Below are 27,388 nucleotides of genomic sequence, written 5' to 3' on the forward strand. Positions count from 1 at the left end.
ATTCTCTTCAGTCATGGCACAAACCGCTCGGCTGGTGTTGCCATTTGCTTCAACAGATGTCCTGGAAATATTTTGTGTAACGTGGCGGACAAAGATGGACATTGGATGGCCTGTGTTTTGAAGATTGATAACATTATGATTACTTTGGTTAACATCTATGGGTATAACAATGATTCAAAGAATAAGCCTGTTGCATCAAATATCAACAGTTGTTAAGGAACTAAATGCTAAACTCCCTACAGACTATCTGATATGTAACTCCTGATGAATGGATGGATAGATGGCTTTTAAGGGAACATAAAAACCCAAGTATGGAAAATTTCACTAATGATAACAAATTAATAGACATATGGAGAACCTTGAACCAAGATGTAAGACAATTTTCCTGGCACAAACCTAATGGGCAAATTAGATCATGTATTAATTACTGGCTGGTATCACATTCAATACTGCAAAATGTTATGGAAACAGTGATCTCCAATTGTCCCTTAAGTGATCACTGTACTGTTAATCTAAGACTCAAAAACAGAAACCAAAATAAATCATTTAAAGATTATTGGAAGTTTAATTCCCAGCTGTTAAAGAATGTGGAGTACTGTAATTCTATTAAAACACTAATTTTGGAGATCAAAAATGATGATGCCATCAGCAATCCAATATCTAAATGGGAATATCTAAAGTTCTGCATTAGAAAATCCGCAATTGCATTTAGCAAACAAACAAGCAAAAGAAATAAGAAGAAACAAATTTAGTTAAAGAACTTATGAGTCTGTATAGCAGGTTAAATTGGACAGAGGAAGAAAATGGAAGAATTAATATATCGGAATCCAAACTGGATGAAATGTATTTGTATAAAGCTAAGAGTGCTTATGTCAGGTCCAGAGCCAGATGGATAGAAGAGGGAGAGAAAAATACAGCCTATTTTTGCAATTTAGAGAAGTGCAGACAAGAATATAATGTACAATGTACAGATCCCAAACGCATCTCAAAGGAAGTCTTTAACTTTTACAGCAATCTCTACAAATCCTCATACTCAGAACAAAATGTCACTTCCTTCTTTGATAAAATTAACCATTTGATTGCAGTAATTGAGGATGATTTCAGAGAAACTTGTGATGCAGGATTAACTATGGCTGAATTTGATGGTGCTATTAACAACATGGCATCTAACCATTCACCAGGGCCAGATGGAATAACAACACACTTTTATAAACTTTTTTGGGAAGATATAAAATTCTTATTGCTCCAAGCATTAATTGAATGTATAAGTCGAAAAGAGCTCATGGAAACAATGAAACAAGGCGTACTAAAATTGATTCCTAAACCTGGAAAATATAAAAAGATCCTAAGCAACCTGAGACCTATAACACTCTTAAACACAGATTATAAAATCTTTACTAAAGTTTTGGCAACAGGTTTGGCAACAAACTGGCATTTCTAACATTATTAGCCCTACTCAGTCAGGATTTCTTAAAGGAAGGCTGATCCTGGACCTTATTGATTATAATCACGTAATTGAAGACGATGGGTTTATGTTGTTTTTTGACTTCCGCAAAGCATTCGACTCTATTAAACATGCTTTTTGTCAGGGATCGTCTGGGGAAGGACACAAATGCAGAGGCACAGAGCGGTTAAAGCTAACAAAAGCTCCTTTATTCAAAGCCAGGAGGGCAAAACAATACAAAAACCAAAAATCACACTCAGCGTGGTCAAAAGGAAAAGTACAAAATAACTACGGTAACTAAAAATCACACTTCGCGTGGCAAAACTAGATTAAGGAAAACAGGCACAGGGCGTAAAAAGGCAGGAACAAAAAACAAAGCATGAACAAGGCTACTACCTGGAGCACACCAAGGTCAGGCAGAAGTACATGGCATGGTAGGCGAGGAACAAGGCATGGCATGGACAAGATATAGACAGAAACAAACCCTACACTGGACGAGACGAACTAGGAATGACAGAGGGGAAGACACAGACTATATACAAAGGGACCAGGGAAGACAACGAGACACAGGGCAGGTGCAGGTGATCACACAAGGAGGGAAAACCCAGGAAGTAAAACACACGGAGGACAAGGCTATCAAAATAAAACAGGAAGCACAGGACAACATCACAAAAACAGAAACCCAGGGGACAGAACAACAACCTAACAAAGATAACAGGACACAGGAAAAACAAAAACAAGGAAACAAAACCAGAACTAAACACCAGGTCGTGACACTTTAATTATCAATACATTTAAACATTTTGGGTTTGGTGATGTTTTCCTCAACATGATTGCTATGTTATACAATGATATTAATAGCTGTGTTTCCTTATCAGAGGGCACATGATACAGGTTCAAGGTTGAGAGAGGAATCAGGCAAGGGTGCAGCATCTCACCTCTCTTATTTATTGTAACCACTGAATTACTGTCTTTAATAGTCACACACTCAAATATTCAAGGATTAGATATAAATAACCACAGATTAACTCTTGTGCAACGTTCACAAACACTACCCTTTCGTCTTGTTTGGGATAAAAATGTCCTGTAACTTTTTGCATAGACCTTCTAATTAACTTCGGTTCTGATCAAAAGTAGTAAAAAATCATTTTCCCCCAGGATTCTAACCCTTTAATCACCAATTTTATAAAGGGTGGTGCTGATAAATGGAAAAAAACACATAAAATGGCTAATTTTTAATAAAAAAGGTGAATGTGGACTAAAAAACTAACTTAGAAACAACTGAGCACATGTTTTATGAATGTGATACTGTTCTGAACCTCTGGAAAGCTCTCCACGACTCAATATCACTCAAATTTCCTAATGTTGACTTTTGGTCATTTAAAAACATTCAATTTGGAGTAACCCACCTAGTAAAAACAACTGAGTTTCTAGTAAATACTCTTATTATTCTCACAAAATTGTGAGAAAAAAAAGTGCTGAGTTTTTGATAACTTTTGGTCCCTAATCCTGTAAGAGTAACCAGATCAATTTTCAGGTGGATTGGACAAATTCCCCTAGGAGGAGTGTGGGGAGTAAAAAATGCAAAATGGCACAGTTTTTTCAAAATGGCGGCTTTCCTGTGCATTTTAGAGGTTACCTCCAACAGACTTTTTTTCTCGTCCAGAGGAGATACATATGTGTACCGATTTTCATGCCTGTAGGTGAAACCAGGACTTAGATCTCATTCTAGGGGGCGCTGCTGAGTCATGTGGCCATGCCCGAATATGATGATAAGGTGATATGAAAAGGTGCACGGGGGCTGCTGTCATTGTAGAGTAAGAGGCAGATAAGATTATTAAATCAAGAATCACAGCAGCTTTCTCTATGGGGGTGAAAGGTCAACTTCATGGCATTGCCCCGCCCACACGGTGTAACGTTGATCTGGTTTTTGATAACATTTGCTCAGCCATGTCTTCAGAACCATGTGACAAAATCTCAGATCCATCAGAGTATTTCCCTAGGAGGAGTTAGTTCAAATACGAGGTGTGGAACATGGAAAAGCAGCCTGAACACAATTCATACAGTGAGTAGATGGCACTATGAGAGTGTCAGCTCATTTGCATATCAATCGGTTCAGAATGACAGGCTCGGCATGCCTGATTTTTTGTCATCCACATTGGAGGAAGTATGAGGGAGATACAGCCACAAATACATCCATTTCCTGTGTGTTGGCAAATGGTCAACTTTGTGGCGGCGCCACAGCCAGGCCGTACGGCCAAGTGCCCCAAATCCTTACCCAGAATGCATCATATACTCTAGGAATTCATTCATTCTTTCATCAGGCTAAAATATGAGCAAAATGTGCTTTACTGCAGTGAATGCATGTAAACTATTGTAAGTAATGTAATTTATTGTTTCTAATTCTGGCGTCTACAAAGAGATTTCATGTAACTGTCACGACCTGGTGTTTGTTTATGGTTTTGATTTCCTTGTTTTGGGTTTTTAGTTTAATCTGTGTTTAGTTATAGTTATTTTTCCTGTAGTTCTGGTGTTTTGTTTTCCTGGGTTTGTGTTTAGTTGTCTAGTCTTGTCTTGTGTTTCCAGTTTTACTTTGGTAGCCCTGTCCTCCCTGTGTATTGTCTTGTGTTCTACTTCCTGTGTTTTCCCTCCTTGTTGATTACCAGCCCTGCCCTCATGTGTGTCACCTGTGTCTCGTCTTCCCTGGTCCCTGTGTATATAGTCTGTGTCTTCCCCTTTGTCCTTGCTAGTTCGTCTCGTCTGGTGTAGGGTTTTGTTCTGTCCATGTCTTGTCCATGCCATGCCCTGCTCTGTTCCAGGTAGTTTCTTTGTTCTTGTTATGTTTTTCGTTCCTGCCTTTTATGCCATGTGCCTATTTTTCCTTAGTTCTTTCCTGCCACGCAAAGTGTGATTTTTAGTTAGTTATTTTGGTACTTTACCCTTTGACCACGACGAGTGTGATTTTTAGTTTTGCATTGTTTTGCCCTCCTGGCCTTAAATAAAAGACTTTTTGGATTTTAACCGCTCTGTGTCCTGCAACTGTGTCCTCTCCTCACACAAAACCCTGACAGTAACTCTTTTTCAAGCAAACCAGCTTCCAAACCAAGCATGTGTCACCATTTTTTTACTCATTGTTGTGAAATCATTTTTAGACCTGATGATTGTTAAATTGATATTTGAGCTAGTGATTACATCTGATCCATAGCTCCAGGCTACAGTAACTGTATTGAGTGAATTTACATAGTTATTTTTTTTTTGGCATTGTCTGTGGTGACAGAAATTGTGGTGTTGTCCTTCTCAAGTTTTCTATTCATTAACTCTCTCTGTTGTCGCTTCACAAAACATAGTCTGTTATCTCTTAGTAAAAGCTAAGGTAGGTTTGCAGTCAATCTTAGGTAACGTTTTGCAAACAAAGGCACTTGCCATATGATCTTACAGCTCATCCACATAACCTATTTGAACTGCTGCCATTTCTGGTGTGTATGTAACATGCCCGCAGGTCAAAGAAGTAGTGCAAAGTCATGTAATTTCAGTCATGTGTTAGGCAATAAAAGCATAGACTGTGGTTATAAGAGGGAGTGTGACTGCATAAAATCTTGTAATAAAGATTTTATTTTTCAGCTTTGTATTCCTAAACCTGTTATTGAACATAGATGTTATCCTCATACCTCATATTATCAATTTCTGTGTAAGTTTTGTGAATGGCAAATTATTAAATTCACCCTTGTCTTCATTACTAAAGGAACTGTTTTTCTTCTATCAAACTTTTTTCAGACGGTAGCTTACATTGCCACACCCCGATGCTAAAAATTCTTTATCTAAAAACAGTATAGTTTTTCAGCATACTTTTGTGCCTTTGGTACTGACTTGACTTGATGTATAAAACAGGTGCGTGTCAGGTGCCAAACTGATGCAGGCCACTGTCTTTGTCAGACGCTTTGCTGAAACGGCTGACTTTAAAGGAGCTTCACAATTTCTACGCATACAGAAAGTATTCAGACCACCTCAGACCAGCACCCCATATCAACAGAAAAACACAGAACTGTTGACATTTCTGCAGATGTATTAAAAAAGAAAAAGTGAAATATGACATGGTCCTAAGTATTCAGAGCCTTTGCTGTGACACTCATATATTGAACTCAGGTGCGTCCATTTCTTCTGATCATCCATCAGATGGTTCTACACCTTCATTTGAGTCCAGCTGTGTTTGATGATGCTGATTGGACTTGATTAGGAAAGACACACACCTGTCTAAATCTGCAAACATGTCAACAACTCTGTGTTTCTCTGTCAATATGGGGTGCTGTGTGTACATTATTGAGGAAAAAAATGAACTTGCATGATTTTAGCAAATGACTGCAATATAACAAAGAGTAAAAAAATCTATGGGGGTCTGAATACTTTCCGTACCTATTGTATAAGCATATATATAACAATACACCCACACAATGTAAAAACAACTGTAACAGGATTCCTAACAAAATGAATTGTGTTCAAAGTGGTGTTAGATCACCTGTTTAGTTCAGATATCCAGGATCTTTGTTGTTGCTTTTAAACAATTTTTCCTGGAAGAATGGCCCTGGCTATGATGTCAGATAACCATTATCTTCAGCCACACCTGCTCCTCTGTGGAGGTCCTTTAAAACTTTAGGTCTGCCAGCTGATTTCACTGACAAGGCACCGTCAGTCTCCAAGGACATCTGCTTCAAGGTAAGAAACTGAAAATTGACCTTGGCCATGCAATTATTAGCATTAGATGAACAATATAGTGGTAATGAATGCCAATAATCTTTAATCTTTGATTAAACATCAGCCACAGTTACAGTTTATATGTTGTTTTTACAAGGTGCAATATAGCATAGTTGTGTGGATTTGTTCTTGTATTTTCAGCACTCCATAGGGTAAGAGACAAACTTGGTGCAGTTTCTCACAATATGAGTCTTCCAAGGCAGGTTTAATTACTGTTAAGTTATTATTTTATTTACAGTGCATGTATTTATCCCCTTAGATGATTTCCCCTTTTATTGTTTAAATATACACTACATCGTTCAAAAGTTTGGGGTCACTTTTTTTTTCAATGAAGATAACAAAGTAATCAGACATTGTTAATGTGGTAAATGACTATTCTAGTTAGAAAAGGCTGATTTTTAATCAACCATGACTCCTGTGTTCTTGTGTTAGCTAATCTACTACATTATGTAGTTCAGATATAATTCTTTAAAACCTATTCCTGCATATGTGCATAGTGGTACTGAACTGTAAATTACTTGGAAGCAGTGTAAACATAAGTGAATTCCAGCGTGGTACTGTGATAGGATGCCACCTGTACAGCAAGTCCACTCATGACATTTCTTCACTACTAAATATTCCACAGTAGTATTATAACTAAGTGGAAGTGAATTGGAATGACATCAATTCAGCCACAAAGTGGTACAGCAGGTTAAATGACAGAGCGGGGTCAGTGGATGCTGAGGTGCATAGTGTGCCGAGGTTGCCATCTTTCTGCAGAGTCAATCGCCACAGACCTCAAAACTTAATGTGGCCTTTAGATTATCTCAAAATCAGAGCATAGATAGCTTCATGGAATAAGTTTCCATGGCCGAGCAGCTGCATCCAAGCCATATATTGCCAAGTGCAATGCAAAGTATTGGATGCAGTGTTGTAATGCACGGCGCCACTGAACTCCACAACAGTGATGATGCGCTTTCTGGAGTGACAAATCACGCTTCTCCAGCTGGCAATCTGATGGACGAGTCTGGGTTTGGCAGTTGCCAGGAGAACGATACTAGTCTGAGTGCATTGTGTGAAGTTTGGTGGAGGGGGGATTATGGTGTGAGGTTGTTGTTCAGGAGCAGGACTTGCCCCTAGTTTTAGTGAAAGGAAGTCTGAATACTTACTTACATACCAAGAGATTTTGGACAATTCCAGGATTCTAACTTTGTGGGAACAGTTTGGGGATGGAAAGCCTTCCCAGAAGAATTGAAGCTGTTAGAGCTGCAAAGGGTGGGCCGACGTCATAATAAACCCCATGGATTAAAAATGGGATGTCACTTAAGTTCATATGCTTGTAAAGAAAGATGAGCGAATACTTTTGGCTATGTAGTGTAAAAGTTTAAGTTAAACAGTATAATTGACAATAAAGGTTTTAACAATCACAATATCTTTTTTGTTCTTTGCAGCAAGTTTGTTTAATCTTGTTTCCTGGTTGTGAATGACCAGGATGACCTGGAACATGTTGCTCCTACTCCTACTTTTCCAGGTTTTTCTGGGATATGCAGGTAAACTGTCACACTTACACATTCTGTTCATGTCATTCATGTCACATGCTTTAGGACACATCCTAATAATAGACAGTGCCTTCATTAAAAATCCCCAAAATTTCCACTGGTGGGAATCTGCTTGAATGTGGAGGCCATTTTAAACACATCTTAGTATGATACTTAGGTTTGTATCTCCTAATCTACGAATTGAAGCTATTGTAAATTAATCTGAATCCACCCTATATCAATTATCCCCAGAGAAAAGGACAGATGGAACTGATATGTCTTTTTCACTGAACTAATATTCATAGCAACAATACTGTATTGTGTGCATTTTCTTTATTGTCACAGATGCCTTTGTTGTAAAAGACCAACAATAAGTGCATTCAAACCACAAAAGAGCTGGAGTTAGATGTCAACACTGACTGCCGTATATTTATATGCACACTATAATGTGATTAATGTACATCTCTGTTCTTTCGAGCTTAATGTTATTGTACATTGTCCCAATAAATAAACTCAGACTCAAACATATGTGTGTTAAGGCAATACTCACAAAAAGCTGTTTAGATGCACTGCAACTACAGGAACATGTTGGTTTACATGGTTCACACCAGCATAGTCTGAATGAACCAGCAAGATTAGACTAGTAGTGGTCAGATGTCATGACATAGATGGATTTTTCAGCAATAACTCTGATGCTCTCATTCATATGCTCAAAGATGAAAGATAAGAATACAAAGAACTAGCACATAAAGCCTTGAGCTAGCTTTAGCTTGCCATTAACACTAAGACCCCCCCCCCCCCCCCCCCCCCAGAAGAGGTTATACAAAACTGGGTCTGGTGGCAATGAGTATTGATAGTAGAGTTCACAGATGCAGACTGGAGAGAAAAACTGCCATGACACAAGGACTTCATACAGTTTCCAAGCCAATGGCAACTGCTGTAAAAGTCCATGTTCAATGTACGTAGTAACATGAAGGAGGTGGGATGTTTGACCTGTTGCAGCCAGCCAACATGGAACAATGCAGAGTAGAGTTGCCCTCACTTCCTTTGAAGCTGTGATGTTGTCCATCTTTTAAGGAGCCAGGAATACTTAAAAATATGTTTTGGTTGTTTTTTTGCACAACACTGTTTTATGTTGCAAGTGCAAATCAGAAACAAGTTTATCCCTGAGTGTGTTTTTCAAACGTTCATTTTTTTGACCCTAGTATAAAATTAAAAAGTTCCAAAAATGAAGCATTATTTGTTTCTTGTCGTCATGGAGAAGATTTGTTTCTTTCTAATTTGATTTGTATTGATGTTGATTCCATTTTGAACAGCTGTAACAACTCCTGAGCCGATAACCCGTGGTCAAAAATATTTGAAAAGATACACCATGTTAGTTGAGACAAAAAATTATACTTGTGTTGATGTGTTTTAAATTTGATCTCTCCATTGTTTTTTGTTTTTGTTTTGTTGCCAATAGTGAAAAGATGAAAACAACATACCTTTAAATATGTTGAAGAAATGTTACTTTTAAAAGTTGGCCACTCAAAGTTGGCCCCCAAACACATCTAAATGGAAGTACACTGACGTGTAATTCACTTTCCACAGCTACAACCACAACTGAACCAACACCAACAAATGCCCCAGTGAGACTAGCTAATTCTCCAAGTCCATGCTCAGGCAGGGTGGAAATCTTCCTTAATGGCCAGTGGGGAACAGTGTGTGATGACATCTGGGACCTAAATAATGCTCAGGTGGTCTGTCAGCAGCTGGGTTGTGGCAGGGCGGTATCAGCACCACAAGCAGCACAGTTTGGACAGGGCAGTGGACCAATCTGGTTGGATGATGTTCAGTGCAGAGGCAATGAATCAGCCATAACAGAATGTGCACACCAAGGGTTTGGATCCCACAACTGTCGTCATGGAGAAGATGCCAGTGTCATATGTCAAGGTAAAGTTTGTATTTTATTTAAGCACACTCAGGTTTTTCTAATTTGATTTGTATTGATGTTGATTCCATTTTGAACAGCTGTAACAACTCCTGAGCCGATAACCCGTGGTCAACTATATTTGAAAAGATACACCATGTTAGTTGAGACAAAAAATCATACTTGTGTTGATGTGTTTTAAATTTGATCTCTCCTTTGTTTTTTGTTTTTGTTTTGTTGCCAATTGTGAAAAGATGTAAACAATGTACCTTTAAATATGTTGAAGGAATGTTACTTAAGTTAGACCCAGTTTTAAAAGTTGGCCACTTTTCTGACAGAGTTTGACACCCCAACACATCTAAATGGAAGTACACTGACGTGTAACTCACTTTCCACAGCTACAACCACAACTGAACCAACACCAACAAATGCCCCAGTGAGACTAGCTAATTCTCCAAGTCCATGCTCAGGCAGGGTGGAAATCTTCCTTAATGGCCAGTGGGGAACAGTGTGTGATGACATCTGGGACCTAAATAATGCTCAGGTGGTCTGTCAGCAGCTGGGTTGTGGCAGGGCGGTATCAGCACCACAAGCAGCACAGTTTGGACAGGGCAGTGGACCAATCTGGTTGGATGATGTTCAGTGCAGAGGCAATGAATCAGCCATAACAGAATGTGCACACCAAGGGTTTGGATCCCACAACTGTCGTCATGGAGAAGATGCCAGTGTCATATGTCAAGGTAAAGTTTGTATTTTATTTAAGCACACTCAGGTTTTTCTAATTTGATTTGTATTGATGTTGATTCCATTTTGAACAGCTGTAACAACTCCTGAGCCGATAACCCGTGGTCAACTATATTTGAAAAGATACACCATGTTAGTTGAGACAAAAAATCATACTTGTGTTGATGTGTTTTAAATTTGATCTCTCCTTTGTTTTTTGTTTTTGTTTTGTTGCCAATTGTGAAAAGATGTAAACAATGTACCTTTAAATATGTTGAAGGAATGTTACTTAAGTTAGACCCAGTTTTAAAAGTTGGCCACTTTTCTGACAGAGTTTGACACCCCAACACATCTAAATGGAAGTACACTGACGTGTAACTCACTTTCCACAGCTACAACCACAACTGAACCAACACCAACAAATGCCCCAGTGAGACTAGCCAATTCTTCAAGTCCATGCTCAGGCAGGGTGGAAATCTTCCTTAATGGCCAGTGGGGAACAGTGTGTGATGACATCTGGGACCTAAATAATGCTCAGGTAGTTTGTCATCAGCTTGGTTGTGGCAGGGCTGTATCAGCATTACATCAGGCACAGTTTGGACAGGGTAGTGGACCAATCTGGTTGGACAATGTTCAGTGCAGAGGCAATGAATCAGACATAACAGAATGTGCACACCAAGGGTTTGGATCCCACAACTGTGGTCATGGAGAAGATGCCAGTGTCATATGTCAAGGTACATTTATCTCTTTTGTTCAGCCACATTAAGCTGTTTTGACCAAATAGAACTACATTGATGTCTATTTCACCTTTCACAGCTACAACCACAACTGAACCAACACCAACAAATGCCCCAGTGAGACTAGTGAATTCTACAAGCCCATGTTCTGGCAGAGTGGAGATCTTTCATAATGGCCAGTGGGGGACTGTCTGTGATGACCTTTGGGATCTGAATGATGCTCAGGTGGTCTGTCAGCAGCTGGGTTGTGGCAGGGCGGTATCAGCACCACAAGCAGCACAGTTTGGACAGGGCAGTGGACCAATCTGGTTGGATGATGTTCAGTGCAGAGGCAATGAATCAGCCATAACAGATTGTGCACACCAAAGGTTTGGATCCCACGACTGTCGTCATGCAGAAGATGCCAGTGTCATATGTCAAGGTAAATTTATATTTTTTCTGCCAAATGTATTCATACAGAGTTTAAATCTTTCACTAAAGTTTTCACTCCTTAAGTTTCAGAACAGCAGACTCTACTACAAGCCTCTCAGCTTATATGTTCTCATGACCATCTTGAAGTTGGTGTACGTTTGGACAGCCTTCTATCATCAGGTCTGGATCCATTCTCTGGTCACATGGCTGAATCTTATTGTTCCAGTTACAGACTGCATGACTCTAAGGTGTGGTACGAAGTGGATCGATGGTCTGGCTCCTGTGGAACAGTACTGGAGGTAGACACGGGTTTTTTTTGCAGCTCATGTAAAGGATTACATATTGCTTCCTACAGTGCATTTCATGACGATGTCAGTTTATTTAATTGGTTCTTGAACGTTTGCACTGATTTGAGGATTTTAGTAGTCTCCCTCGGAAAGTCTGTGTTTCTGCTGATTAATTAAATTAAAAAGCAAATGCAGCAATCCTGATGATTAGTAAAACACCATTGGAGAGAAGATGGTTTATGGTTCATGAGATTAATGATTTGTTTTTAGCCTTGCATGGACCTCTACTGTTGCCAATTACTTGATCAGATTTCGGCACCAAGCAGAAGCTACATAGCTTCAGCAGATCGTGGTGCTAGTTGAATGTTGTATAAATTTTATGGTGCAGCAAAGTCTCCCAGCGGCTCACACGTGTGACATGATCTTCACACCAGCACCAGAAAAGGGTTCTATGAAATTCTACCTTTGAGGTTATTAGACGGTTTGTGTTACAATTAAAGACACGTAGACTGCAAATAATGAATGTAAACATATCTCATTCTGAGGCATACACTGAAATCACTGATGATCTTACATGACGGACAGAGGGTCAAATCTTAAAACCCCTCTCTTATGCTGCTACTTTACCAGAAATAAACCATCAAATCTATATCATATCATATCATGACTTCTCATCCATCAGGGTCATGTTATAGTCAAAAGTTGTCAACTGGACTCATAGTATTGTTTTTCTGTAGACATCCGCCCCCTGGCATCATCAGTTATGCTGACCACTGAACTGATAGCTATATGATGCAAGTCATATTGCTGTCATTTTGAACATATTGCAAATCATTGTTTAGATTCCCTGATGCTGATAGATGTAGTCAGTGTGCAGTGTGAACTCATTTGGCCGAGGTTTGAATGAACGGATACCTATTCACTACATCTTTAAATTATAATAGAACAGATTAAAGTAATTAATCAAGCTTTAATTGCAGCTTTACAGGTCTCAAACTGAAGTGCTGACAACATTTATAGTGAACATCCTGATCCTTTTTATTGCTCCTTTGTATTAATGACATTAACATTTTGTTCTTTCAGACTAACAGAACCCATGCCATCTACTCCAACTCTTTGTTCTTCTACCATCAAAGTGGTGATACCTCAACTTTACCTAAGGTTATTCCTTTCTCCTGTGTGTATCCCTTGGAAATAAATGCCAACCTGACAGGCATTATCAACCAAGATCTCCTGTATGTCTTCTATAATCATCCCCACCATTTAACATCACTTGATAATCAAGAAATGTGACAGGGATATAATACTTTGCATCTCCATGTCATTCTTTCTTTACAGAGGACAGGGTCTTTCGGGGTCAGGTGCCAGATCCACAGCCTATATATCCCTTTACCGTGACTCCAGATTTTATTTCTCCTACCAACCAGGCTGGGTCACTCTGCCAGCGGGCTCTCCCCTGTATGTGGGCGTGTTTTCAGATGAGAATGACAGAAGTTTAGTAGTTGTCCTTGAAGACTGCTATATCACTCACACAACAAACCCTGATGACCCAATGCGATTCTTTCTCATTCAGGGCGGGTAGGTGTCTCCTAATTCTGACGTCTTCAAAAAGACACATGGACCATATTTGAAAAAGTGAAAATATAGATTTACCATTTCCCCAGGTGTCCCGTTAACCCTCAGCAAGTGTCAGTGTTGGAGAATGGCAATTCCTCCCGTGCTTGTTTCTCTGCCCAGATCTCCTCTCTTCGGGATACCAACCCATACATCATCCTTCACTGCAGACTGAGCCTGTGCAACAGGATTGGGAACACTTGTGTTCCAGTGAGTCAGACTACCATTGTGGTACTTTTCAACTATCACCATGCGATCAGTACTTCTGTGTATGCGTGTTAAACAGTCCACCACCTCCTCACCTCTCAGAAATGCAGAAGCAGGAGGGGGAGACGCTCAGTTCACATCTCAACTCAGCTTGATCTGCTCACCATTGGACCAATAACCTGTAAGTAGAGGATACATTATCAGGTGTCTGTCACATGTTGATGTTTTGGTCTGCATTGAAGGTTTCATTTGATTTCCTTTTCATTTCATTTTTAGGGGGCCAGTGACATGCTAATGGAGTAAGCTGGTTAACCTAATACTTTCATTAGATGTATGATTTTATGATTATGCTTGGCATCTTGTATCACTCAGCCTTCTCTTCTCTCTGCTCTATTCTAGTGTCTCAGTAACAGCAGCTCTAAACATAACAGCTTTTCTGTTCTGTTAAAAAATATAGACCATTTTAACAGAACATTAATGAAAAATTCGTTTTAATAAAAATGCATATATAAAATACACAACATAATGAGCCATCATTGAAACATCTGAAAGTGCCAATAAACTGTAATGTGTACTGTCTTTTAATAATCCAACCAAGTCATTGTTAGGTATTCTCTTCAGGCTTGCCTAATTTCTGCAAAAACAATGTTCACAAAAAACAAAATCTCTTAAAGTGTATCCAATTTATGAAGCCATTGCTTAGGCTTTATAGAAAAGAAATTATAATATTTATAAAAGAAGAGGAAATGTAAGAAAGTGTGACATGTAAGAGGGTATAGTGTCTGTCTAAGGGTACAGAGGTTTGTGTGTTTGCTACAGTACATAGGTTACTGAATAAAATTACCAACCCTGGCTTTATTAGAATAGAATAGAATAGAATAGAATAGAATAGAATAGAATAGAATAGACTTTATTAATCCCTTTGGGAAGGTCCCTCGGGGAAATTTGGGTACCAGCAGCACTACAACACCAACAGTCAGAGCAAGAATTAAATAGAATAAAATAGAATAAAGTGCAGTAAAAAAATGAAAGATAAAAATAAAAGATAAAAGATGTGAGATGCAGTAAATGTAAAGGGATTATGTACAAAATTTGCACAGCAGCATAAATGGTAATGTAATATAGTGCAGTAAATGTAAACAAACATTGCACAGCAGCATAAATGGTACAGATGGATTGTTGCACATATAAATTATTGCACATGTGTTGTATCTGGCAGGCTGTACTCCTCCTTCCTTCTCCCCCTCCTGCCAAAAGGAGAGTTGTAAAGTTTGATGGATCGGGGGAGAAAGGAGTCTCTGAGTCTGTTGGTCCTGCTCTTGGGGAGGAGCAGCCTGTGACTGTTCAGGCTCCTCTGAGCGCTGATGACAGTGTGCAGAGGATGACTGGCATCGTCCATAATAGCCAGGAGTTTTCTTAGTGTTCTCCTCTCTGCCACTGTCACCAGGGAGTCCAGCTTCATGCCGACCATGCTTTTACTATGAAAGCAAAAGAAGCCAAAGCCAAGACATTGTAATGTTATTATTACTGCCCTCCACAGGACAAACATTCATTCTGTTTAGTAATTTCTTATTTTTTTCATAAGTTTCATAAGCTTTACTTTGGACTTACATCTTACAGGAAGAGGATATACAACTGATGGACTATTAATTCTACAGCTGAGTGGACTTGTAATAAACAATACAAGAGATGACCTGTAACCAGGGAATGACTCAATTCCAAAGATCACAAAAAACACCAAGTTATCATCCAAAAAAATAAAGCTTTTAATTCCACACAAACAAATCTGTAAACAAGTGAGACCAACAAAGCAAACACAGGGCTGGGCAACAAGCAAAATCCAAGAATGTATGTGGTCCCTACCAGCTGGTGATATAGAATAATAGCATAACTGTAGTCCATGAAGGTGCACCAACACCCTTTCAAAGAAGTGAGTCGATTTGCGCTTCAGTGGATGTACCCGCAGTGGATTTCATGTCTTTGTGTGGATCTTTGCATGTTTTATGAGGTCAACTTTGTATGCGAATTGTGTGGAGCAGATGTTGAAGTGCTACGGCTTCTCTCCAGTGTGAATTCTCAAATGTACCAGGTGAATCTTCTGCCTAAACATTTTCTTACAAAACTCACAGGTGAAGGGCTTCTCCATCCTGTGGATCCTCATGTGTATTTTTAGACACTCCCCTCTTGAAAATCTCCCCCGTGTGACTCAGCATGTGTGTCTTTAAACCAAACTTTGTTTTAAACGTTTTGCTGCAGATGTGGCACAGATTTTCCTCCTTATTTGTGTCTGAGGGCTGGAGAGCACCTTATAGAGATGCTGCGTGGTTTGAAGTGTGTAATTGAATATGTGTCAATAGCAGGCTCCAGCTGCAAAAATCTTCTCCACACACCTTACAACAAAAAGCATTTGTCATTTTCTCAGTGGATATTTGTATCACCTGTGTTGTTGACTTCACCATCTTTGAACAGTTAGATCCTCTGCTCTCCGTTCCTTCACTGGCACTCTCAGAGGTGAGTGGCTGACAGTGATCTGTTTCTCCACATTCAGCTGCCTCTTCTTCACAGTCTGCAGAGGCGTGGGGAACAAGTAGCAGTATCGCTGACTGGCTCTGACCACAAGAATATGTCTCTGTGCTCTGCGCAGCCTGTGAACAAGCTTCACCTTGTAATAGATCATGCAGTGTCCCTTTGTCTCTGTATAGCTGGTGCATCTTATCTTCCTGTGTGTCAAGACTCCTGACCTTACTCTCTTCAGTGGTTGTTTGGGTGGATACTCTTCCTTCAGAAACACAGATCAAAAACAGAAGTCAATAATACTAATCTAGTATTACTACTAGTATTAAAATTAATGCAGAAATTAAATTATATTTCTAGACTTCATTATCATACTTTATCCAACTTTTGATGACATAATATTACATTTAACACTTTAGATCATTATGTAATACCCAATATGATCCATTATTTAAGAAGAATACAGAATACAGTTTTAAGATACGCTGAAATATACATTCCCATATATATATATATATATATATATATATATATATATATATATATATATATGAGAATATATATGAGAATATATATATATATATATATTAGAGAGAGAGAGAAGTAGTCTAATCTGAAGTAGTTATTGTTAGTATAGTATATATGTTATAGTAGGTATTGCTAGTGATAATTTAGTCTCCTAGCAAAATATAACACCATCATAAAACATCTGTTTTTTGGCGTGACATTTGTTTCGTTTTGTGTGCAAAGGTTTGTGACTAGCTGCGACAGGTGCAGAGCCGCACTTCCCTCTGCTGGCCGCCAGCTGAAATGCAGCTACACCGCACAGGATTCCATTAAAAATAGACAGGGGGGTACGTTTGAGCATTTGGAGCCCCCACTCATTATGATCACAGCACCGTGTTTCGCGTGAACAGCCCACTCGCCCATTTCATTGGTGCCTGCTGTAAACTGGGATGGGCACCATCCTGCAGGAGCGAGTGGCACAAGGATGCCCGGAGCGGGTTTCCATCAGGGAGAGGGAATGGAAGAAGAAGGCTTCGTGGAACAACAACAGGCCTAATGTGCCCAGGTAGCGCCGGCCACCATCATCATTGCTATTATTATTATTATTATTATTATTATTAGGCTATCATACAGGAATAAAGGGTGGCGTCTGAGGTGGGGTTTGTGTAAAGAATGCCGCTGCGTCGGGACGCTGTGTGTGTGTGACTTCACTGTGATCTTTAATCCGTCTATATGTCTGTGAACACACCACAAAGAGACGCCATGACTGCACTGCACCGCTCCTGTTATTGTTCCTATATTATATATGTTTTGTCTCATATGTCTTATCTGGGTCACTCTTTATTTTTTTAATACCTGATTTTTTTTCCTAGCAACAAAATGGGAAGGAGGCAGTCTCAGAGGAAACCTGTGCAGCCCACCTTCATAAGTCAGGAAAATAATGAGGCGAAAGTAAGTCGGTGTTTACAAGTGTTTTCAAAGAGAAAATGTTTCAAATGTCATATCACAATTTTTTATAAAAATATATGGTGGCCAATCTTCACGACAATAAAAAGCTGCCCCTGCTAGATTTGCTTTTTTTTCTTTAATTTTTTTTATGTATTACTGTTTTTATATATTTTTTTTGTATTAAGATGCGCTGCATAAAAATTAAACAAGATTTAGATTCATTTAATATGGAATTTTCAATTCATATTTTTAGGTTTAGTCAGAATAATGTGGGGTATGTACTGTAATGTATAGTGTGTTTGTAATTGCAGAGGCTGCAGCATAGAAGAAAGCACAAGCCTAACACCCACTCAACCAAACACAATTCTCCTCAACAAAGGTAAGATCACGATCAGTTTGTGGAGCTCTGTGTCCGTCTCTGCTTCCTGAGTGCTGGGCTAATAATGTACTTTTCTCTGCAGTGCTCAGGGAACCTTAGAGTCAAAGTCTCATCCAGCGTCCCCAGCAAAGGGCAGGATGGAGCCAAAGATGCAGCACAGCAGCCACAGGAAACACAAACACGCAAGTTTCAGTGGGAGCAGACACACAGCAGCCTTTCCCTGCCATCGCCTGTCTGACTCTGACTTGCTGGAGAGAAGCTCACCGACTTTGACAACAGAGTGTGTGAGCAGCCATGGAGAGGACAGTGACACTGACTTGTCTGAGTCAGAGAGACTTCCTGTGTCATGCTCCGGTTGTGTTCCTCCGCACCTGGAGCTCAGGCCAGAGGTCATGGAGGGTGAGGACTGCTCCTCTCTCAGCTACAGGAACAGAAGACAGGGCCGTGGAGGATATGACTTCCCGGATTTCCTACCTCCACCCTTTAATTCCTGGAGCCTCAGTCAGCTGGCTCTTTTCTACAACATTGAGGGCCACGGGGCCCCTCAGCCCAGGCCTGTGGGTCCTTTGGAAAGGTACCTTGAAAGGCTGCTGCAGCTGGAGTGGCGTCAGATCCAGACTGTCCAGGAAGAGAGTGGGAGGTCAGCAGCAGCAGAGGTTGTATCCAGCTGCCACAGGTCACCTGCTAGTGCCTCATCACGCCTCAGCACTCCCAAGTGCATCCTCCAGTGTCAGCGTGCCTTCCCCCTCACCTTTCTCTCCTCTGTGGCCAGTCACTCTTCCCTTCTCTCCGGCTGTGCCTGTACTCTCTGTCAGATACGATACTCCACCTGTGGCATGTCTTGCTGCCGCTCCTCTCACAGCTACACCCGTCAGTCCAGGCTGAGTCCCATGCTGGAGCGCAGCAGGGGACCCACATCACTGCCTAAAAGGAGCTACAGCGAGAGCCGGGTGCACTCCTCAGGAAGAGGGTCCCAAGCACTGAGGTTCAACAGCCCCGTGAGGACCAACAGCCACCTGAGGAGAATGCAAGCCTCAGGAAACATCCGCAACCCCGTCCAAGGTGCTACAACAGGACCTCAGTCCACTGCCAGGGAGTGTGGAGACGGGGCAGGGAAGGGGAATGTGTTGGACTGTAGGGCAGGAGGGTTTAGGAGGAGGAGGAGTGGCTCAGAGCAGAGGAGAAGTGGAGTGGAGAGGCAACAGAATGGGCCAGAGAAAAGACGGAGTGGGTCTGAGTGCAGAAAAAGTGGTGCTGAACGGTGGAGAGCTGCTGAGTTTAAGGAGCGGGAGATAAAACCAGATGCTGTCACTGCAATCATGAACAATTTACCTGGGTCCAAATATTCACCTGTGCAGAGACCAAACAGGCCCAAACAAGTTGAATTTGTCACGTAGCAGAATGTTTACTACTGAAGCTCCTGTCACCACTTAGAGAGTTAATAATGAATGTATTTTCTTTTATTCTTCCTCATTTGAATGGGTACAGCAAGATTATGTATTCATGTTTTCAGCTGTTTATAGTCAACTATGGATGCTTATTCTAGTGATTGCAGTCGAATACGCTACAGTGGATGGTGATCATACATTCACATGATTGATCAAATGTAAAAAGAGCATGCGTTGTGTTTCTGGTTTAATGTAACCCAATAAGCCTACTATACATTTTGTATATATTTGTATAAAAGACTTTTTACTTAAAGATGTGAATGAAGTAAACAACACTACATGGTCTGTCAAAAAACAAAGAATCATTAAAAACAGTTATTAAAAAATATAAACTCTTCAGATTGACTGTGTAATTCACATGAATGTCTGCAGTGCTTCAAAACTTTAATAAACTAATATATTTACAGGTTAATCACAGTGTAAAAGGGCACATACAGTATGATATAATGTATTTTTTAACATTACCAGGTTGGTTTTACATGCAACTGAGCACCATCTTTGAAAGTAAATGTAGCTTTTATTGTGTTTCATTTCTCTAAATACATGTTTACTGACTCATGGTACAGTACAACAGTTGTTCTGTCCTAATTTACAATTATGATTACATAGAAGGAAAAATGTTTTCTGTTCTGGCCTGCTGGTGGAGACGATGAGATGTATTATTGCATGTCATGTTTCTCCCCAGTGCCTCTTATCCCAGTGTACTCAGGCAGCATGACTTGGCAGCGAGAACATTTCAGTCAAGGTAGGAGGAAAAACCTGAGATGCTGCAGAGAGATAAGAAGCGCAAACATGAAGCCAAAGCTACACTCAGATGGCTCCAAAACCAACAAACAAAATAAATGTCTTTGTGATATCACATTATATTGATTAGCCAACAAAGAACCTGGACCTCATTCCATTTGAAATTTAGTGGCAAGACTAGCTGTATTGCTGTTCACTCCCAGTCCCTGTGCAAAATATATTTAGACTGCAGGTCAAACAAATCTTGATAAAGTATAGGGTGATGTAATGTGACGTATTGCACAAATTTATTTTAAATTAATGTAAAAAAATTACAAAAGATTGTGTGAGGCTAAATCCAGCTTTCTCTTGTGTCATTTTTGCATTTCCCACACTGCACTTATTTAAAATAAATATATATATAAAAAAATATAAATAAAAACCTTGTCCAGTATTTATTGAAGAAAAATATGAGGTGAAGTCATTAAGGATTTAGGTTAGACCGAGAAAACCAAACCAAGTGAAGTATGGAGGAAGGAGAAAAAAAAGAATAATAAGAGAAAGATAGCATAAGGTTTAGAGACAGATAGAGACAGATACTTAAATCTAAATATATGTCATTACAGAAGGTGGCGGTAAAAAAAACTGTGCCAGCCAACATTAAATCAAGAGAAATGTGTTGTTTTTTTGTGCCGGAACCTTCTGTTCCAAGTCATTGTTTCCCACCGAACGTATTTTCAAAGCAAGACCCACCACAACCATGGACGGCGAGTCGCAGCGTATTTTGGAGTATTTGACTGAAGTTGAGGAGGCTGCTGAGGATGTTCTCACCACTAAACAGCAGGTCACTAAGAGTTTACTTGTCAGGAATAATTTGTTGCTGCTTTGTTGCAGCGCTCGGCCGCTCGGAAAACCCGCATGTAACCCTAACTAGCTAAGTTGTAAGCTAACAGCTAGCTTATACTAGCTAACAGCTTGAAGTGAGATAAACTTACACTCGGACCCGTGGGCAGGTGTGTGGTGACAAATCAATAATAGCGGCGAGAAAAATACTCCTCACAAATATTAAGAGAGTATAAACAACGATAAAACTTCCGTTTCTATGAGCATTAACTATGCAGTTAGTTGGCATCTCTTCCAGTTAATTGGACCTGTTTAGGTCTTAAATCTCATTTAAAACCGAGTCTGCAAACTGTGTAGTTAATATGGCTCTGGAATAAGAAGGCGGCTCCTTAAATGTGTGTGTCAAAAACGTGCAAATATTGAATTACGTATCCTGCAATCCACCTTTCTAACCCGGATGACTTGGAGGAACTTGTTGTGTTAGGAATGAGTAATGAGGGTCTGGTGTGTCACTGGTGATTCACCTCCTGGATGTGGAGATCTGGCAGTTAGGACTGGGTGGACCCTGGCTTACTTCTCCCGTTTAATGATCTTGGAGATCAGGATATAATTCTGCAAAGTTGGATTTGCAGACAAATGTCCCTGTATTAAAACATTGAGAAACAAGGGGCGGTGGTCCAGTGTGTTTGCTCACTTTAGCTGTTTATTGGAAACTAAATCCTATAATCCTGGTAAAATGTAGTAGTGTACCTACTAGTGGACAAAATCACTGTGTGTGTGTGTGAGTGAGTGAGTACAATAAACATTTACTTACTGTAACTTTAAACCACTGATGCTACCTTCATGTCCGATTCTTGGGAATACTTTCTCACCATTCATGATTTATGAAGAGTGAACTTATTTTATGGTGCAGTTTAATGTTTATAATCTTTATTGTTCTTCCAGATTGTGGACCTGGACTCAAAGAGAAACAGGAACAGGGAGGCATTGAATGCACTCAAACATGAAGTGTCAGATACAGGTAAGTGACCCTTCAGTGGAGTGCTGTCATAGAAGAGTAAAGCATCAGAACTAAGAGTTTTTCTTTGTACTATTTTTAATTAAATGTAAATCATTTTTCCACAGAATTGCATGTTTTTGTGGATCTGTTGTTATTCTTGTACTGTACATTATGTCACTGAATTTGAAATGACATTTATCACTGCTGATGTTTGCAGAGAAAGTGAAGGTTTGTTTTGGGAACATGTTCATTAAATTTCCCAAAGTGAAGACAACAGAGATGATTCAGAAAGGTAAACACTTTCAAATCACAAAATCTAAACATGTTGGAAATTGTTTTACACGAACACATTTTCTGAACTCCTCTGGTTTTTGTCCCTCTTCTGTAGATCAGGAGCAGCTGGATAAGGAGATAAATGACCTTCGCAAAGGCCTTAAAGCAAAAGTCAATCATCTCAATGAGATACAAGGTAGGAGTGTTTGGAACAGAGACGAGTCACTATGTGCTTTGAATGAATACATTGATCTTTTGGAAATTAACACTGATGTCATGAAAACGTTTTATGTAGCCTTTGGGCTCTATTTTGTTTCCAAAAAAACAAACAAAAGACCATAAAATAGAAGAATTCAAGCTCCCCAAGCTCTGCGACATAGGGTTATATGTTAAGGCACATTTTCATGATAATAAACATAGCATAAATACACCAGACGTTTACAAAGGAAAAAGTTCAGGAACTGCAGAATTGCACAGAGAACATGACATGCGTAATAATGATACTCATCCTCCTCCAACACTGCTTCCACAGTGGCTAGTTTTAGTCCACCAATGGAGCTGACCTTCTCACCATCGTACTCCCGGTACTTCTGTTCTCTTCAGCCTTGTTGTTTTCTGCCCAGTAAATCACAGAATAGTGTGCAGTCTTCCACATGCTGGCTGAACAGCACAGATAATCATGTGAAGCTCTCATGATAAAAATGTTGTCCCCTGGACTCTAGTACTCTCACGTATTGACGTCTCCGAGGAACAGGTCCTTTTATTGTGTTGCGCTCTGTCTCTGTAACACTGTGACTTTCTCCTCAAGATCTACAGTTGTCATCTGATCTCTTGTTGATCCAGCTCTATTTATCACACAAATGATTTCTATCTGAGGTTTTTATGTGTTTAGCTATTGTTATTCATACTTTTTATCTGTGTTGCTCATACTTATTTCCTTTATAAGGCGTCCTTGAATTTAATGAAAGGCAAATAAACCACATCATGTAGACCTGGTTGGTGCAAGTTGACTTTTGATGGGTCTGATTGCATCTGGCTGACTTCTCCTCCTCCTACATTTTTCTCTTTATGAGCTACCTTCTCTTCCTGACCCTCCATTTGACCCTCCACTAGTTGAAGCTTAAAAACAATCCAAACAATTGAACTGCCAGGCACATTATTAGTCTGCTCAGCTATCTGTTAAATCGTTAAACCTCCTCAGGTAAAGGCCCTTTTACCAAACATAAAACTACTAAAGTTGTGACATCTCCCTTTGAGCACCCAGTATGAAACAATAAGTTCTTCTAAGAGGTGGATAAGATCATAAAATCAGCAAAAGAGCCGAATGTTGTGCACTTCCACACAATCCAAATTCCACCCATAAATTTGACTTCATAAAGGTCTCATAACATCATAAATAAAGGAATTATGCGTGTCCTTCAGTGTGCAGGATTGTTTTGGCGCGTTCACGTTTTGTAACATCCAAATGAAATCCACAGTATGAATGGGTCCATAAAATAGAGGCACAGATCCTATCGTTTGTTTGTAGTACATATTTTTGATTATTTACACAATCGCACAGTTCTTGTATCTTCAGTCCAACTGTATTGTAATTAGAAACTCAGTGTTCCAATGTATCATCAGAGCCTCTGAGGAGGATGCATTTTAATCTTTTTGTTTTGGATTCATTCTGCACTTCTTGGACCGTTTTATGCTCTTGTGACATTTCACCCATCATCTTTGGACCCATACATGCTCATGAATTATCCCTGCAGTCCTCTATGAGGAATGTCCGGTCTTCAGTAAATTGTGTTTTTCTAGAGGGTAATCTCTTTTCTAATAGGTCGTCAATTGCCGCTGATGTATTGTCAGGCTCTGAATCTCTCCCAGTGGTGCATATATTGGAAGCAGGAATGGAAACTGAGTCCATTCAGTCATAGCTGTAGACTTGGAGAACCAAACAGGGAGGGGGTGAGGCTCAGTAATTATTCCTCTGGTAAAGCAGTTAAAAAGGAAAAATACTCAGTGTTATTTTTGGGGAAAAGCCTCAGCTACAATAACATCCAGAGAACCGGTCAGTTGCTGTTATATAGTTGTTATTGTGAGCATTCATGACAGCAGATTATTATTATGATGTTTGTTTTCTTGTTTGTTTGTTTGCAGGAAAGCCTGAACTGAGAGGATACCACCTGTCTCCACTGTCCACTGATGAAATCAAAGCGATTAACAGCGTGTTGAAGAGGTGACATGAGCTCTGCCAGGCATGTCACAGTACATAAGGACACATTGCACACAAGTTGCCAAAGAGCCTCACCTGTGACGCTCTGTGCTGCCATTCAGATACCGTCATGTGCCATGGATGATCTGATGACACGCCGAATAGCATCCAAACAGTATCTGTCGACATCCAAGCAACCTTCTATTCACACATTTTTGTTTCAGATATTGTCACAATATAAAGTTCTAATTTAAGACAGATGTTTGGTTTATCAGAGTATAAATGATTTTTTACAACCATGCTAAACAATATGTTTAGCACTATGAAGTTAACTAGAATGTGCAGTTTCTAAAGAAAATGCTAGACCATACCTTTTATCTGTGACAATTTTAATTTAGACTTTCAGATGCAGAGAAAGAAAATGTATTGCATGTCACCTAACTCTAAACACAAAGGAAGATATTACAAGTTAGAGAACTGGGGAGCTACTTGGGAGCTGAGCCTGCACTTTCAATGGCAGTCAATAAGGGTGAGACTTTCCAATCGATTATGGTTTAAATCTACAAAATGAAAACTCAAATCAGTTTGATGTGTCCATTGTCAGGAGCAGGTGGTTTGTGGCTACAGTTTCATCTATGTTTTATGCCTTGGAACACAAGTGTGTTTTTGAGCAATTTCAAAATATTTTCTGGTCTAAAACAGCTCTTCCCACACTCCAGCTAGTCACCCGACACACTGATAAAGTCTCCAAAAAGCTGTTTAATCCTTCACTTTGGACACAATTTTAGCCAAAACTGAACGTATTATTTCATAACCACAATAATAATGAATGATTTTCAGTGCAGCTCAACATAATCCTTTCCCTCACAACCATCATGTGACTTATGCTTATTCAATCTGTTTACGAAGTAGACGGGTAGCTTACCAGAATACCTGCCATATGTAGGCGTGTAGAACAGCAGAGATTACATGAAAATATAGATGTATAAGTGCACTCCTCACACATTAATTTGTTGCAAGTGTGGACTTAGAATAATAAGTGATCTTAGCGTATAGAAGTTAGGCCTGGCCTGTATTAAACAATATTTTATTAATCATTGTTTTAATTGCCCTATTGCATTGAACAGTCACAGGATCTATTGAGAATCAATCTAGTTGATCATGACGATCATGGTCAGAAGATGGCAGTGTAGTGCAGACTTACAGCACAGAGACTGCCTGTATCCGCTGCCCTGCTGTTTCTATTGAAACACCCGGGTATTATTAAATAATGCAACATTGTTTGGGTATTCACTGTTTGATGAAACTTAACAATATCTGCACATGTTGATTTTTCAACTTGTTATAACATGATATAATCCAGTCTTTGGATAACTGTAATTATTTGATTAGGTTTTGTCTTTTTTCTTTGCATGTTTTGCACAGCTGCTGTGCTTCAGTGTTTTGTCTTCAGATGAGACATACCGTACAAACTTAGTCACAACATGAGTGATAAACAATTTGTGTGCTGTCCTGCGGGGGAGTGAGTGAATAAATAGGAATAGTGCAGTGTAATTCTGTTGTCTGACATACCATTGAGCACGAGGAGACATGAATAGCCCAGAGGCAACAAGAGAAGGGAGGGACGACGACGGTCACAGAGAAGGTGTGATTGTGTGTGTGTGTGTGTGGTGGCTTTGCTTCAGACTTTGGTTGCGTGCCACTGCTCTCAGACCCGAGTGATGAATTTATGAGTCAAAGGATGGGAACCTGCTGATGGTGTCAAATGTTAAGACAATTATACCAAACATGACACAACAGGGGCTGTTGAAAGAAAGTGACACACTGATGATTGATTATATGTTGTGCCTCCGGTAGATACATTTATTCACAACCGACAGGAGTGAAAATACATCTATAAACCATGTTTAATTATGGTGCATGTGACAGTGTAGCATGGAGGTGAATCAAAGGCTAAATCAGTGTGTCCTAGCTGCCTATTAATCACAGTTTACAGGTCACACTCCAGCATGTGTGCCAGAAAGCAGTAATATTTCTACAACATTTGGATTAACAAGCTGTAAAATGAACACATCCAATAGCTGTCACTCTTTGGAATTTATCTGCTATTTAATTCAAAACTACCCATCTGGAGAGGCTCTGAGTTTTCATTGGCGTGTTGACTGTGAGTGTGTGTGTGTTTGCGAGGCCATGGTTCTTTCCTGCTGTGAGACTGAATTGTTTAATGGCTTTCTAGAGAAAAGATTGAATTTAGCTATCATTCCCATGTCATCTCAATTTGCGGAGCTGGAGGAATGATTTACTGGAAGGTGTTGGCTGTTTATGAGTGCAGAAACCTCAGAATGTGTTCTGTCGCTGAGGTAAATGTGCAGTCAGATGTGGAGGAAAGCGGTGAGAAGAGGGTCAGATTTCTCATGTGGGGAAGATCTACTTGTCTTGATGGATTCTGCTGAGACTTGAGTAGAGGAGACTTGTTGCTCATTAGTCAGTGACAAGTTTAACTGTGTGCATGTGTACAGTTTTTTTTTCCTCTTTCTGAGAACTCAGTGTGAGAGCAAAAACAAACTGAAAACATCTACTGTTGACCTCAGTCACTTGTTTCTTCCATTGTACACTCTGCTAGTTTGTTTAGCTGTTTAGTTGTCTATATGTTGCTGTGCCTCGTATTTCTGCCGGAGGTGTGACCAAGTATTGAACCTCTGTGTTTTGAGCAACAACAGCAACGTGTCAAGCTTAATCAAGGTGTATAATAACTGACAGATTGTGAATGTTTTTAAGATGATGTTGGGAGTTGAGTTCATCTTAAACAGAGCCATAAAACAGAAACTTCCTAACCTGCATATCAGAGTTTGGTAATCATGGTAATTAGCTAGGATTTGAATTAGGAAAACATCATTACAGACTAATTACATTACATTAGACTAATTGTTGAAATAATATGAGTGCCCTATGTCACCA

At 39.7% G+C, this 27,388-nt stretch overlaps 3 protein-coding genes and 1 long non-coding RNA gene across 4 annotated transcripts; all 4 read left to right on the top strand.

Moving 5' to 3' along the window:
* The first annotated feature begins 6,122 nt into the window (after positions 1-6,122).
* LOC114436506 (uncharacterized) lies at positions 6,123-9,560 on the top strand. The gene is made up of 3 exons (XR_003670688.1): positions 6,123-6,154; positions 7,624-7,722; positions 9,301-9,560. It is a non-coding gene; the product is annotated as an uncharacterized LOC114436506 (long non-coding RNA).
* Positions 9,561-9,896: 336 nt separating this feature from the next.
* Positions 9,897-13,885, top strand: LOC114435519 (scavenger receptor cysteine-rich domain-containing group B protein-like). Its single transcript, XM_028405226.1, has 10 exons — positions 9,897-9,918; positions 10,018-10,359; positions 10,735-11,076; positions 11,117-11,500; positions 11,575-11,789; positions 12,861-13,012; positions 13,116-13,355; positions 13,442-13,601; positions 13,701-13,779; positions 13,875-13,885. Exons 1-10 carry the CDS (start codon positions 9,897-9,899, stop codon positions 13,883-13,885), a joined length of 1,947 nt encoding a protein of 648 aa, XP_028261027.1.
* Positions 13,886-17,053: 3,168 nt separating this feature from the next.
* On the top strand, positions 17,054-19,343 carry fam217bb (family with sequence similarity 217 member Bb). Its single transcript, XM_028405227.1, has 4 exons — positions 17,054-17,184; positions 17,492-17,570; positions 17,879-17,946; positions 18,029-19,343. The coding sequence occupies exons 1-4, from the start codon at positions 17,069-17,071 to the stop codon at positions 19,341-19,343; spliced, it is 1,578 nt and encodes a 525-aa protein (XP_028261028.1). The 5' UTR covers positions 17,054-17,068.
* A 1,491-nt stretch (positions 19,344-20,834) lies between these two features.
* pdrg1 (p53 and DNA-damage regulated 1) lies at positions 20,835-24,690 on the top strand. Its single transcript, XM_028407140.1, has 5 exons — positions 20,835-20,961; positions 21,906-21,981; positions 22,178-22,252; positions 22,349-22,429; positions 24,376-24,690. The coding sequence occupies exons 1-5, from the start codon at positions 20,878-20,880 to the stop codon at positions 24,456-24,458; spliced, it is 399 nt and encodes a 132-aa protein (XP_028262941.1). The 5' UTR covers positions 20,835-20,877; the 3' UTR covers positions 24,459-24,690.
* The last annotated feature ends 2,698 nt before the right edge of the window (positions 24,691-27,388 follow it).

This window comes from Parambassis ranga, chromosome 5 (assembly GCF_900634625.1).
Source record: "Parambassis ranga chromosome 5, fParRan2.1, whole genome shotgun sequence".
NCBI classification, from domain to species: domain Eukaryota; kingdom Metazoa; phylum Chordata; class Actinopteri; family Ambassidae; genus Parambassis; species Parambassis ranga.

Excerpts from the sequence above, each read along its gene's own strand:
- LOC114435519 (XM_028405226.1), top strand. The coding sequence starts at position 9,897 with ATGTTGAAGGAATGTTACTTAA. Across the intron at positions 11,501-11,574 it reads TGCCAGTGTCATATGTCAAG|TTTCAGAACAGCAGACTCTA; the intron begins GTAAATTTATAT and ends TCACTCCTTAAG. Across the intron at positions 13,602-13,700 it reads TTGGGAACACTTGTGTTCCA|AAATGCAGAAGCAGGAGGGG; the intron begins GTGAGTCAGACT and ends CTCACCTCTCAG.
- fam217bb (XM_028405227.1), top strand. The coding sequence starts at position 17,069 with ATGGGCACCATCCTGCAGGAGCGAGTGGCACAAGGATGCCCGGAGCGG. Across the intron at positions 17,185-17,491 it reads AACAGGCCTAATGTGCCCAG|CAACAAAATGGGAAGGAGGC; the intron begins GTAGCGCCGGCC and ends TTTTTTTCCTAG. Across the intron at positions 17,947-18,028 it reads CACAATTCTCCTCAACAAAG|TGCTCAGGGAACCTTAGAGT; the intron begins GTAAGATCACGA and ends TTTTCTCTGCAG.
- pdrg1 (XM_028407140.1), top strand. The coding sequence starts at position 20,878 with ATGGACGGCGAGTCGCAGCGTATTTTGGAGTATTTGACTGAAGTTGAG. Across the intron at positions 21,982-22,177 it reads ACATGAAGTGTCAGATACAG|AGAAAGTGAAGGTTTGTTTT; the intron begins GTAAGTGACCCT and ends TGATGTTTGCAG. Across the intron at positions 22,430-24,375 it reads TCATCTCAATGAGATACAAG|GAAAGCCTGAACTGAGAGGA; the intron begins GTAGGAGTGTTT and ends GTTTGTTTGCAG.